The sequence below is a fragment of the Ciona intestinalis genome, chromosome 10 (assembly GCF_000224145.3).
Source record: "Ciona intestinalis chromosome 10, KH, whole genome shotgun sequence".
Taxonomy (NCBI): Eukaryota; Metazoa; Chordata; class Ascidiacea; order Phlebobranchia; family Cionidae; genus Ciona; species Ciona intestinalis.
Window position 1 is genome coordinate 2,571,559 of NC_020175.2, and position 13,992 is coordinate 2,585,550.

The 13,992-nt window shown below is 32.9% G+C and overlaps 2 protein-coding genes across 2 annotated transcripts in view; both read right to left on the reverse strand.

The window, feature by feature from the left end:
• The window catches only part of LOC100179861 (3'-5' RNA helicase YTHDC2-like), a 13,837-nt gene extending 7,362 nt beyond the window's left edge, over nucleotides 1-6,475 (reverse strand). The window contains exons 1-14 of the mRNA XM_002123843.5: nucleotides 5,983-6,475; nucleotides 5,420-5,510; nucleotides 4,646-4,765; nucleotides 4,232-4,299; nucleotides 3,829-4,031; nucleotides 3,058-3,224; nucleotides 2,510-2,612; nucleotides 1,823-1,976; nucleotides 1,696-1,750; nucleotides 1,293-1,318; nucleotides 1,201-1,235; nucleotides 933-988; nucleotides 526-575; nucleotides 338-475 (exon numbers count right to left, since the gene is read on the reverse strand). Of these exons, the coding sequence (XP_002123879.3) occupies nucleotides 338-475; nucleotides 526-575; nucleotides 933-988; nucleotides 1,201-1,235; nucleotides 1,293-1,318; nucleotides 1,696-1,750; nucleotides 1,823-1,976; nucleotides 2,510-2,612; nucleotides 3,058-3,224; nucleotides 3,829-4,031; nucleotides 4,232-4,299; nucleotides 4,646-4,765; nucleotides 5,420-5,510; nucleotides 5,983-6,070 (1,354 nt within the window). The 5' untranslated portion in view covers nucleotides 6,071-6,475. The remainder of the gene's footprint in view (nucleotides 1-337; nucleotides 476-525; nucleotides 576-932; nucleotides 989-1,200; nucleotides 1,236-1,292; nucleotides 1,319-1,695; nucleotides 1,751-1,822; nucleotides 1,977-2,509; nucleotides 2,613-3,057; nucleotides 3,225-3,828; nucleotides 4,032-4,231; nucleotides 4,300-4,645; nucleotides 4,766-5,419; nucleotides 5,511-5,982) is intronic.
• A 424-nt stretch (nucleotides 6,476-6,899) lies between these two features.
• On the reverse strand, nucleotides 6,900-13,649 carry LOC100181360 (ATP-binding cassette sub-family D member 4). Its single transcript, XM_002130564.4, has 13 exons — nucleotides 13,517-13,649; nucleotides 12,811-12,938; nucleotides 12,083-12,222; nucleotides 11,403-11,645; nucleotides 10,490-10,757; nucleotides 10,083-10,174; nucleotides 9,375-9,566; nucleotides 9,036-9,087; nucleotides 8,426-8,671; nucleotides 7,911-8,038; nucleotides 7,530-7,621; nucleotides 7,184-7,299; nucleotides 6,900-6,962 (listed from the first exon to the last, which is right to left on the reverse strand). The coding sequence occupies exons 1-13, from the start codon at nucleotides 13,647-13,649 to the stop codon at nucleotides 6,900-6,902; spliced, it is 1,893 nt and encodes a 630-aa protein (XP_002130600.1).
• Between the last annotated feature and the right edge of the window lie 343 nt (nucleotides 13,650-13,992).

Genomic DNA, 13,992 nt, shown 5'->3' on the forward strand with positions numbered 1-13,992 from the left:
GTCTTGCCCAAGGACACATACGCCCACAATGGTACCAGCGTCAAGCTTTGAACCCATTACTTCTGGGTTACAGGCAGGCGCGCTAACCACTATGCCACAGCGCTGGTTTCAGTCCATAAAATTCATCTCGCGTCACAAAATAATTGCCATAAAAGCTCAACCTACCCAGCAATTTCCCACATGTCAGTTTTTGGTGAAACAATACGATACTTATGAGTATAAAATACGCATTTGTAACAATCGAAACATCACCGGATTATGTTGCGTGAGTTACCTAAACTCTTTATTAAATACGGCATTACTTTATAAACTGTTTATTGAATAAAACATTACCCACCAGTGTAATCGGTGCAAAGTAATTCCAGTAAACATAAGATAAGATCATAATCAACATGATGCAAGTCATCATGTATTTGACCAACTGAAACCACTCCATTTGAACCATCATATGTTTTGGTTGGCTGGTTAATACCACCTATGTTCAATGGTTTATAAATTTTCGCTAAATATTTCAACAGATTGTACCTTGTAATGAATTTTCATCAGAAGTATTTTCCAATAAATCTTCAACTGAACTGAAAAAGTTGTTTTTGATTAAAAACATGAAAAAAACACAGGCTTACTTTAGTCTTATGACAAATGAATGTAACTTTTTTTTGTACATGCCGGAACATTGACGGTCACTATAACATGAGTGTTCTGTTTTATAGAGTGAATATTTACGAGTTACCACATCTGGAATTTAGATGGGTGTATTTTTGTATGGCTGATAATTTAGACTATTACTGACAACCAGCTTGAAGCAATTGCTGTTAAATGTCTTGCCTAAAGACAAATACACCTAGAATAGCAACGCCAAGTCTTGAACCTGTAACCTCTGTGTCACGTCGCTACCCAAATTATTACGTGTTAAATACAATGCAGCGTCATACTTGCTTTTATCCAGTATTAATACATCTTCCATGTCATGAACCATATTCTGATTTTCCTGACAAATATTAAAGTTAAAAATTAAAATGCAAATTGTATCATTTATATGGGTAACATAGGGTCATGTCAAGTTTGTATTGAAAGTGAAACTAACTAGAAAAATTAATATGATTTAAAAAACTTCATTATAAATTTTTGATCACTAATTTAAATAAAAAAAAGAAAGAAAATGTAGTGGGTGTACAAGTACACCGTGGTTTAATATTTTACCCTCTCCACAACTTCCTCTGAAACTCGAATAACATCTGAAATATAAATTGTTTTAAATTTACAAAACAAAATACAAACTTGGAGATTGTTACCATGCTGTATTCCAAATTCAGATGATCTAAAAAATAGTTTGTCTATAATTTAAAATGTTGTTAAAATTAACAGTTTCGTAGTTTTAAACCACTGACCAGTGAGTGACCATACTACTATATGGTTTTGACAACAAACACATTATTTGCATAAAGTAATGTATGAGAAAATAACAAGGGACTAAATAAATGTTACTTGTTTTATCTTTGCGTGGCAGAAAAGGACAGTCATCAAACACTGGTGTTCTGTTTCATATACCTTGTGCCAACTTACGAGTTACCATGTATGTTACTTTGTGGGTGATTATTTTTAGAATTTAAAAAAAAATTATTTGCTGTATATAGTTTGGACAACCTATTAATGACCACTGGGTTGGAACAAACAAGTTATGTTCATTCAACTAACCTGCTTATAATATCTTCAAGAAAATATTCCTTTACATCAAAGGACTTGCTATCAACTGAAAAAACAATCTCTCAGTATAAACGCTGTTAAAATTTATGATATTCCGATATTATTTATATATACCTACCTTTAATAACTGGACACGGCTGTAAATAATTGATTAACATCATATTATCGGTATCGCACGTGTTTAACAACAAATGAAACGTGTGGTTTGGGATTAACTGACGCAGTCGGATTAACAGAATGTCACCAAATTTATCTCTTTCTTGAATTTCATCCTGCAGAAATTAAATGACATTAACTTTATTTATTTCTTTAAATAAAATAACGAGAATTAGATCAATTAGAACAGCGAAAATGTAATTAGCAGTAGAATGACAGTTGACAAAGACAGGCTAGATGTAAAAACTACTTTAAAGCCTTAAACTGAAATTTAAAAAATCCAAACCAAACACAGTAAGGCCTAATCTAAAACGCTATAAAAGTGAGACGCTATAGCAAAGTGATTGGCACGTCTGCCCCACAGTTTATGGTTCAAGGCTTGACATTGCTACCATTGTGGGAGTATATGTTTTTAGGCAAGAAATTTAACAGCAATTCCTTCAACCTATTGGTCACTTAGGGGTTGTCTAAATTGTCAGGCATATTACACTACAAAAATTGAAAAAAAAACTTGCTAAAAACAATTAGCCAAAAAGTTATATATGTGGTAACTTGTAAGCTGGCAAAAGGTGTATGAAACAGAACACCTGTGTTATAATAACTGCCACGCAAAAAAAGCAAGTTACATTCATTCATAACATCCACTGACCATAATAATATGGGTCATTGTTTGAAGCACGGACTGCCCAGCCATCAGTGTTCGAAGCAAAACTTCGTTCGTACAAAATGTGAGCAAGGTCCTCGGTGATGCCCTGCCAAATATAACTTTAATAGAATCTACTGTAGTGAGAGTTGCATGCTTAAGTATAGTTGCAAAAAAATGAATGATAGGAAAAACATAAATATTAAATCAACATTTTTACCCAGCAATGAAGTAAAATAATATGACCACAAGCCTAAATTATTAGTTTATATAAACAAGCTTTCTGGTATCCTGATGATGTCATTAGAAATTTTATGACATCATCAAAACTCAGTCTTGTAGCAATGTTTCTAATGCCTAAATAATTGTTTTTTCGCTAACACAAATACCTGTGTCGTTAGAGAACAATAAGTGACAGCTGGTCAAAAACAGAAAAAGTATATCGCATTCCCCCCCAAAAAAAATTTAGAAGAGAAATTGTTGTTAAAACATATTTTGTCTCCAAAGGTTTAACACACCATGATATATTACTAGCACACAATAACCAAATGAACCTGCTTTCCAGGCGAATTTGATATCCGACAGTTTGACCGACACACTCCCCCCTTTCCTTAGCAACCCTCTCGGCCATCGACACGGCCAAACTTCGACGCGGTTGAACGCATATTATTCGACAAACTTGCTTTTGTTTCAAACTTTCATCCAATATGTATTGAGGTAACTGTGGAGTAAATTCAACAATAATTATAATTTAAAACAACGACAATCGTTATAATATAGGTGTTCTGTTTCATACACCTCGTGCCAGCTTACGAGTTACCATGTATGTTATTTTGTGGGCGATTATTTTTTTGGGGGAATTTTTTTATTTGTAACTTTTTTATCCTTGTAGGCCTGGGAAGACAGTCTTTATAACATAGGTGTTTTGTTTTATACACTTCGTGCCAGCTTATGAGTTACTATGTATGCTACTTTGTGGGTGCCTATGTGTGGTTGTGTACGACACTTAACAGCAATTGCTACAATTCAGTGGTCCCCTATGAATTGTTTAAATTATCAGCCATACTTTATAGATAACTTATAAGCTGGCACAAGAGGTATGAAACAAAACACACATGTTATAAAGACTGTCGTTGCCCTAATTTATGCTAAAGTAAGTTACATTTATTTAGAAATGAGCTTTCCAGTTGTTTGGGTAATGAACCAAAACTGGCCTAAATCCCAGGTCCTTGACAAGGACCTCACCCAAAAAATTTTAAACACCTAAAAAAAGATTAAATTAAAAAAAACTACATTCATTTATATCTTATTGTTAATATTCTCACCTGTGTAGATTTTCCACATCCAGGTTTACCAGCAATAAGCACAGTATCATTCTTCCATATTGTTTCTAAAATCTCAGATTTCTTGCTATAGATTGGTAAGTTTGATTGAAAGGAATCAAAAGTTTGCGTTAAACATGGGGAGGGTATTTGAGGGATTCCGTTCGGTAGGCGGCCACTTGGTTTTGTAATATCAGCATAATATCCTGCGTATAAAAAATTCAATAAAGAAAAACCTGAAATTATTAAATTAGGGATCTGCCAAGCCTACACGAGCTGAAAAGCTCATGGCCAAAGACACCTTTTTAGGTTGGGGTTCTAGTAAAAATTGGGCGCTAGCATTTTATGATTATATTGTTATAAGAAAATGTAAAAAAAGACATGCCATGTTTAAAAATAAACAAACCAAATTTCACTCCACAATTCTTCTCTGGTCGTAAAGATTCGATTTTCTCTTTTGGTTTACTTGGCCATCTAAATCAACAATTAACATTATTAATTTCTAAACCAAACTTTTGCATGAAGTACCGCGTGGAAATATGTTAAATTATTTGCCCAAAAAACTGTTATCGTTATGATACAAAATTGACTTTTATCTAAAAAAATTATATATATATATATATATATATATATATATATATTCATATAATAATATCATATTAACATAAAACAACTTTTTATTTTATTTTTTTAAATACTAAAGATTATATTACTTATATAACGAAGAGAATGGAATTTGTTAAAACACGCTATGGAAAAAAGTGTAGGAACAGCATCAGTTAAAATAGGAGCTGTTGTTTAATACCCATAGTAATCCCACCTTGCCAATAGTGATTGCAAAACCCATTTTGATGTTTGACTGAGTTTACATAACAGAGGTGTATCGACAATATTTCTTTCCTGTACTTTGTGTAAAACAACATACCGTGATGTTCCCTGCCTAAAATAGTTAAAAATTACTTTTCAGTTTCAAAATAATATAAAGGTAATTTAAGTGAATTTGTGTGTTATTTACAGATCATAGCTTGGTCTTTTTTAGAGGTCCACTCAGTATCTCTTATCGATAAAAGATAAATTATTAAAAATAAATGTTTAAAAATAAAACCAAAAGTCGTTACCAACCAATAAAATTACAAAAAATAAACCGATATTGGGTAAATTACAAAAAAAGGAATGTTAAACATTAATCGGTCGTGCACAAGAACATTTCTAGAATCTCACTAAGCCCAAACAGCAAATTTATTTTAAGGTTTAAAACCGGGTGCTTAGAATTAAACACATGATGTAAACCCTGTTTAAAAATAAGACTGACGCCACGCCAAACGCTTCTAACGACCTAACATGGCCCTATGGCAAATGGTGACATGTAATACCGCAGACACACCTAAGACCTAACAGTACACCTACACAAACAATACACTATGGCACATAGCTACTTTCTAATTAATTTTATTTTTGTTCATCTCATTTTTTTAAAAATAATTTAGATTTAAAAACTTTTTTGTGAGAAAACTTAACATTGCTCAGAGTCAGATGTTTTAATTGGCCAACCAATAAATATGAAATTGCTATAAATTTACTTTAAATAACTCACCCCACACTCTTCGATATTACCCCATAACTAGATGACATCCTGTGTACATACGCTCGTTCATGATTTGTTAATGATGAAGGCAATGTTGTTTCTATAACCAACAATTTGTTAGGAATAAATGTTGTTCACTGTTTAACCATATCGTGTTTTAAAGACTGTCTATTTTTTGTTGATTTGATTCTTTTTGTTTTAATATATGTTCTTGGCAATAGGTAAATAAAACCTTTGTTACAGAATAATTTGACCACTTGTATCTGAATTGGGGGTGCTAGTAAAGAGGCTTCCCAACCCTATTTGCTAACCACTAACCCCTATGACCACTAACAACCCCTATAACCACTAACCCCCTAAACATTAACACCTAACCCCTAACCAATTAACCATTAACACCTAACCCCTAACCATTAACACCTAACCCCCTAACCACCAACCACTAACAGTACTTTCCACCAGCCTATTCTGATATGCACCGGAAGATTCTCATTACTGCCCGAATTTCCAGAACGTTAAATCTTTGCTGGCAACACCGAAGTGAACATAAATTGATACATCAACTCACTCACCTACACTACTTTCATCTTCTTCAAACATAGATAACGCAGCGTTAATACCCAATGCAACATGGTCTTCTATATCAACATGCTTCTCCATTTCATTAAACTGATACAGCGGTAGCAACACCAACTGTTATGTAATATGTTTGTATAAACACAACCGTTTTCTGCACTACTATTAGCGCGGGATAAACAAGTAACCTAATTGGCTATTGGATCACGTGGTACAACATTTTAATTTATTTTGCAATAGGAAAAGGGGTTTGTAATTTTGTATGGCCCGTACCTGCGCCATGCCCGTGGCCCCTTAGGTGTCGTGATATATTTGTTCCGTCTTTTACATTTTGCCCACATAATTGTTCCGAACGTTGAATTTGTACCAAATCCACTGCGCATTCGTCGCAACGCTACTGCGCAGTCGGTCGGATCAAAATAATGACCACCCGGTCCAAATTTAATACGACCCTCCGTTAAAAACGTTTCAAACACGACGTTTACATGTTGAATCTTCAGGTTTTGATTTGAAGCCAGCAGAATTGAGTTGAGCATGTTATTTATAGCCTAGAATATGCAACAAATTTATTTAGGCAAAATTGCTAAAACACAATACATATTTATAAAATTGAAGCACTCATATAAGTCACTTTAAATTATTCGTAAGGTAGAGTAAAGGTAAAGTACAAATAGTAAACGTGACAAATGTATTTACTTTGAAACTTTATGCAACATGTCAAATAATCACTGTTTTGAAACACTTGCTAATCTACTTGTAAACCTTAAAACAGTGGAGTACAATTGTACCATAATGGCTGCACCACACAGCTTAAAATTACTCGCAATACCATGTCGTTGCTAAAATTTAATAACAAAAATTAAAAAAAAAGTTAAAATTTAAATTGCACATAATATCATAAACATTTTTGATGCTAAAGTAAAGTGATTATTGACCAATCCCCATTTCCATAAATGCGCAGTTCTTCATCATGGTGCTAGAAATATAAAAAAATTTTACATGACGACTTGTTAACTATGTGATTTTAATATGATATACAGAAACACACTTTTACAAAAATAACAGGTTTTCTTTGAGCAGTTATTGACTGTGGGTGCAACATAAATTATTTTAGTTAATAAAAATACAATTTTAATGGTATATAACTGGTAATACTAATACCATATTCATAATAATAGAATGAACTGTTTACTTTACCTTCTGTAAAGTTGAACCATGTCCAACAGTCAAGTAAGTGATTTTCCGCTTCATACACGACAGATATAGATTGTCTGCCATGTTTGGATCCAAACCACTTGCTGGTTCATCCATTACTACATTAAGAAACAATATGTGAAATGGCAAATTTAAAATTAACCAACTTATTAGCCATGAAGTAACATACATGGTAACTCCTAAGCTGGCATGAGGTGTATAAAACATAACACATGTGTTATAACGAGTCAACGACTATCGTTTTCCGGCCACACGAGGATAAAGTAAGTTACATTCAATTCAATACATTCATTTAAATTGTATTTTATATAAAGATTGTTTTAATCACCTGCAAACTTTGGGTTGTGGTAAAACAATCTTGCAAATGCCAAGCACTGCGCTTCACCTGGGGATAGCTTGTCACTCCAGTTCAATTCTTTTCTGCAATGTAAACTGTATACAACATTGGCACGAAAAGAAGTAATTATGTTGTACCTCATATGTGACTTTAAACAGCAACATTTAAAATTTCTAACTAACTGTAAAATTTGGCACAAATAATTTTAAAAAATGGCTTCCCACAAATCATTTTTAAACTTGTCAGTTTGTCACAAATAATTTAGAAAAATGGCATGTCACAAATCAGTTTTAAACTTGTCACAAATACTTCAGAAATATGGCTATCAGGTAGTTTAGAAGAGTTTTGCTTTAACTTTAGCTATAGGACCACCTGTCCACAGATCCACTGTTGCCTTTTAACAAATCAGACAAGCCAACTTCTTCAATGATGGAATAAATATGGTTTCTATTTTCCTCCTCATTAATACCATTTGGAAGACTGTAGATAGGGTACATTACCTGGAAAATAACCAAAACATATATTACATTGTTATTAGCCTTCAGAAGTTACGACACCGGAATATACACTTACGAGTTACCGTATTTACAATGTTGAGAGTGATTTTTCTGCATGTTTTACAATTTGGACAACAGGTTGTGTAGTAAGTTAAACTAATCGGTCCTATATTGTATCTTGCATACATTTAAATGGGTTCTTCTGCTTGTTTTGTATTTGTAACAAAATCTCTTAACATAGCAGATGTGTTTGCTGCTATGTGCAATGTATAAGCTGATAATTTATAACATGCGTGTCTGATTTAGTTTGGTATATGCTTAGTATAAATTTTCTGTTTGTAATACTGTGTATGGCAATAATACTACCAACACTAAAAATGCTTAATCAACCTGGTCTTGCAAGGTCCCATCCGTAAGGTAAGGTTTTTGAGGCAAAAACATAACACCTTCTTTGCCAAATTCCAAGAACCTGTTAATAGAACCAGTCTCAACTGGCCATAATCCTGCTAAAACTCGTAAAAGCGAGGTTTTTCCAGCACCGGTTGGACCAGTTATTAAAACATTTTTCCCGTCAGATAAAGAGATGCTTAGACTTTGCAATAGAGTTGCAGTTTTGTCTGGAGGCGTGACCGAAACCTGCGGAAAGGTAAATTGGATATTGTTCCATGACAAAGCAATATTTAAATGCTTTTCAAGGGTTTACTTTATAAACAGCAATTAAACTGACGGTAAATCAATATTCAACAGCGCTAAAAGTATTGAGCCTATTTTTAAACAAATAAAGAATAAAAATGGAATAAAATACCAGACATATTAGAATAATTGAAATTACTAATTGAACAGGATGATGCCTTACTGGAAGGCTAGAATATTTTGGTTAAATAAAAAGTTTCGTATTTCTAGAACACCAATTTCAAATATTGCAAAAGATATAGTTCAAAAAAAAGTGAAATAATACACAACCACACAAAAATATTGGATCTTTATGTAAAAAACTTACACTTTGCAGTTTAAAGAACACGCCATCTCTCTCTGGTTGCTTCGACGCAAAACTAAAAAAAATCACATTTTAACCAACAAGAAGAATCAGGCTTTTAATAGTATAAAAATATTGCAGCTTGAATCTACTTTATTGAATGAAAAATTTAAACAGCCCAAAGATATTAAGATTAATGTCAGGCTGTTGGACAAAAATAGTCTTTGTTAAAATAAACAATGCAATTATAGTATCTTAAAACGATTTTAACAGAGAATACGATATATTTCACAGAGAATATGTCTTAGAAAAGTTTAAAAAAATAAATTTTACATTTTACCAATTCTACAAAGAAACCTCTACCTTTTATCACCGGTTTTATCTCCTACTATCATTGCCTCAACAACTCTGAATTCTTCTTCTCCAGTTGATTGATCTTTTAAAATATTCTCTTCGTCCGAGTAAGATTCATTCTCGTATGTGAATGAAGAATCTTCTTCTTCTGGAGGTTGATCCTTGTTTTCCACATCCAAGGATTCAATCAACTGACCAAGTCTGATATCAAATATTAACGGAATATTTGTTTTACAATATTACAGAAAATATTTGACTATAACCAACTAAAATTGTATAGGAAATATAAGGCAATGATTCAATTTATATTGTGTGATAAAATGTATGATAAACTGATAAAAAACTTCAGTTTTGATGCCATTTTTTCTGTATTGCTACACAGTAATAAACGCTACAAAAACTGTTTCCCTTACTTTACAAGGACCCACTTTTCATTGTATATCAAGGAAGCCAACTAGTCAACTACATATTTTTTTTACAATCTTTACAAAACTTTTGTGCTACTTACCTTCAATATATGTCATTGGATATTAAATTCATTCTGCTTAATTCTATTTTTTTAATAAAAAATAAATGCTATTGTTTTCAGAATGAAAAAAAATGTTTAGTTTATTTAATATTTATTAGTGCCTTTTCAGATATAATGTATTTATTTAATTAAAATTAAGCTCATATCATATCATAGACCACAACATTTAGAGTAGAAGTGGAACCTACCTGTGTGTATGAGCAGCCATGTCGCCCACAGTACTTGACATGTCAATTAATTGAGAGAAGCTGTAGATAAGGTAGATGCAAACAAAGGAGTTCTGTGAGAAAACAATCACATTTATCAAAGTCCAAATTAACCAGACCATGTATTATTAAGCACAGCAAATGTTTTGATTTTGTGAACTAGAGATACACATTTTTATAAGGCATATAATAAATCCAACTAAAGTTGTACTGAGTTTTAAAATGGACTTTTTTTATAAATTTAGTGCATAGATATTTAGACTGTACAATACACAGGAAAACAATGTCAAGTCTTTAAACTGTACTAGCACCGAATTAATGCAAAACTTAGTATTAAGATTCAAGCACAAATCTTGTGATGGAATAGAAAATCCCAAACTAACACTTACTTTGCTTATAAGAGCACTTATTTCTTCCGGAGCCAAGTCGTCATAATTTCCGGCAAATATTGGTATAGCAATAACAAGATAACTAAGGATCCCACCAACATAATCAAATATGTTTACAGCAGAGTTAAGCCAGAAAGACCAGTTAAATAAAGACATTTGTGTCTTAATGAGCGTACGAAGTTTTTCGTTGCTCTTTGTCTGCTCAGTTTTGCCAGCTCTGTGAAATGCCATTGATTCTGCATTCACACGCACTTGGAGGTGCTGGAACCTGTGTTTAAGCAAGAAGTTTTAAAATGTTATGCAGAGAAATGCGTGAACCATTAATAAGCTTTGTGTGTTGGCAGTATGTGGTAAAAGTCCACATAAACATAAGAACATATAATGAACAGAAAATAAATTTTAAAATTTTACTCAGATAACATACATATTTATATATATTATATTATATATATAAATAACCCTATATTTAATTATAGCTGCAATCTGTATTTGAGCAAGAGCTTTCAAAATGTGATAAAATGATTAAACTATTTTATCCATGGGCTTTTGTGTGTTGGCAGTGGGAAAAAAAAAAAAATAAATTCCGAATTTTTTTTGCTATAAAGTTTATAAATTTTTTACCAGGTAACATGTTAAACACATGTTTTTGGTGAGTCTGCCTATACTACCATATATATTAAACAAATGAGAGACTATGTCTTACAGATCTTTAGGAGTTTGTGCCCAAATTTGTCCAAATTATCAGCCACACATAAAAAATGAAAAATTCCCCTATAAAATAATCACCCACAAAGTTACACACTTGGTAACTCGTAAGCTGGCAAAAAGTGCATAAAATCGAACACCGGTGTTTTATGATTGTCGTTTTCTGGCCTTGCAAGGATAAAGTAAGTTATACTTTACGCATTCTGACCTGAAATCTCCCTCCTTTACTTCTTGTTCCACTTGGAGCCTGACTATAGGAGCCATGATGATCCGATTGATAAACGTTCCAACAAGAAAATAGATATATATGGTGACCGGCCCAATCCATGTGGTGCTCACAAAACACTGGTATGAGTAATACACAAGAGTGAATGGAACAACAACTAGTTTTCCACACATTAAACTCCATTCACGGGAAAACTGCTCAACATCTCTGGTCAACCTCTGATCACTAAAAGAAATGTTTTAGATCAGTTAGGACTTGATAGGAACAGTGTACGCACTAATATACATAACGTGTTAATGCCTAAGTAAACATAAACAATTTATGGGCAAAATTTGTCACATAGAGCCTTCTGTTCTTATCCCGAAAAGTACTTTATAGGCAATACGAATGGATGAATGAATGTAACTTAACTTTATCCTCGCGTGGCCGGAAAACGACAGTCGTTATAACACGGGTTTAACACCTCGTGCCAGCTTACGAGTTACCATGAATGTGCATTATCTCAATGATTTTTTTAATGAGTGCTCCCTCATTATGAACCAGGTGACTTGCATAGCATGCTGCATGACTACTGTACCAAGCTGGCTTTACTAAGTAATGGCATGTAAACTAAAATTTAGTCAATTTTTTAAACAATGTAAAAACTATCTTATAGATCTTACACATTATCAAGTTTATTATCCAGTACATTCAACTTGTAGTAATTCATGTTTTTAAAATAATCAAGATGAAGTTTTCCACACAGTGTCTGTCTCCAGGTTAAATATAGGATTTTTGAGATGTATGTAAGACAGCTTTTCATCTGAAATAAAATTGATGATATCAGTGTTTTTATAGTGAGCTTTGGTAAGTTTACTATGTACTTGTACTTTGCACTGTACATACAGTCAGGTTAATCTTTGCAAGTTAAATACACTGGTGCAAAAACCTTAATGTTTTAAACAAGGATTAAACTTAAAATGGAAACCTTACTGCTCTTATAAACATACCGAAAGCAACAGACCAATAATTTGATTGCCAACCGAAAGTTCTAATTCTAATTTTAAATTTTGAATGCTACTTTTTTAATCAATTTCCTTATTTCGTTACCCAAAATACTTCCTTTTTACATCTTGTTCATGACTCTAGTAAAATTAGACTAAACTCTCTTAAAACAAAAACTAGTCATGCAATTACAGTTGAATGAAATATATAAATTTTATTATGCTTTAATCAACTTGATTAGATCAAATATATAAAGTATTATTTACAAAAGAGGGGTCTTGAGTCTCGATCAAAAACCACCTAGCTGAACCACTGAATATGACACATTATTTCAATCTTACACCACTCATCTGTCTTCAGGCCATAGCATGCATGCTGATTGTTAACAAAGTAGAAAGTAGCTTACCAAAGCATTGAGAACAATTATTAGAATAGAATAAACAGCAAGCTGTGGAAAAGTTTCAGCATCTTTTGCTCCAAGAACTGTAAAATATTTGGAAGGAACAAGACCAGCAGCATAGATCACGAATTGCACTGAAATAAATACCAATTATATTAATATTACAGCCATCAATGAATTGAGATAATTTTATGGTATGTATGAAATGGTATCCATATCACATTTAAATAATATAGGCCAACTAATGTATCAAACACCGCTGGTTTTGTGAAAGAAACAAACATTAAAAATGGTATTAAAAAAGATTTATGCGAGGGTGGGGGAAGATGGGAGACCTTTAGCACATAATCCTGATCGTGGTTTAAAAAATTTACACGGTCTATGAAAATCGTGAGAATACAGATTCATAATTATTTGAATGTTCTTTGTTTACTACCAAATGGAATGAGAAAATGAAATAAAAGGGTGTCCCATTTTTCCCCACCACACCATTAAAAAAAAATATTTAAAAACAAATCTGTTAAAAAATCATAAATGAATAAATAGCAATGATTCATCCCTATCTAGCAGAGACAAGTCAGATGTTATAACAGGCAGCTCAATACACCTAATGTTCACTAACTCGTCACTCGTGCAAGGACAGGCACATAAAAAAGGCCTTCAACAAATTACATGGCATTTAGTTAACTTATAAACTGTACATATAACTTACAAAGCAGAGATAGCACAGTAAAGATGACGAATATCACAGTTGCACGGGAATTCCAACGCTGGAAAATTATGCCTAATATTTTCCAAAGTCGGCGAAAAAATACAAGTCCAAGTCTTGGGACTTCGTTTTCCATCTTACTGCAGCACCGTAAACCTTTGCTTGCCCTATTTCCTGGTTTGAGAGACACTTTATAAATAGGGACAAGATTCTAACTCAAATTAGTTACGACTGTTGATTTCACTGCCTTGACGATTGTCCGATTTCTGCAAGCAAAGCTTTGTTTACATTTTACAAAAGTGCAAAGTTCAACAACATCCTTCGCGCTTTCTCAGCAAAACTCGAGTGAGGCCGACACATGGGCCGCTCTTGTTTTATACCCAAACTACCGAACCGTTACAATTCCCGGGGTTGAAAAAGAGATCGTATCAACTGATTTAGCTTGATAAAAAAACCTCTACGCAGATGTAAATTTTTGA

Bases quoted from the DNA above. Each gene is read 5' to 3' on its own strand.
- LOC100181360 (XM_002130564.4), bottom strand. From the start codon at position 13,649: ATGGAAAACGAAGTCCCAAGACTTGGACTTGTATTTTTTCGCCGACTT. The intron at 12,939-13,516 runs GTAAGTTATATG...TATTTATTTCAG, and splicing joins TACTGTGCTATCTCTGCTTT to TGCAATTCGTGATCTATGCT. The intron at 8,039-8,425 runs GTTGATTAAGCA...GTTATTTTCCAG, and splicing joins ATGGGACCTTGCAAGACCAG to GTAATGTACCCTATCTACAG.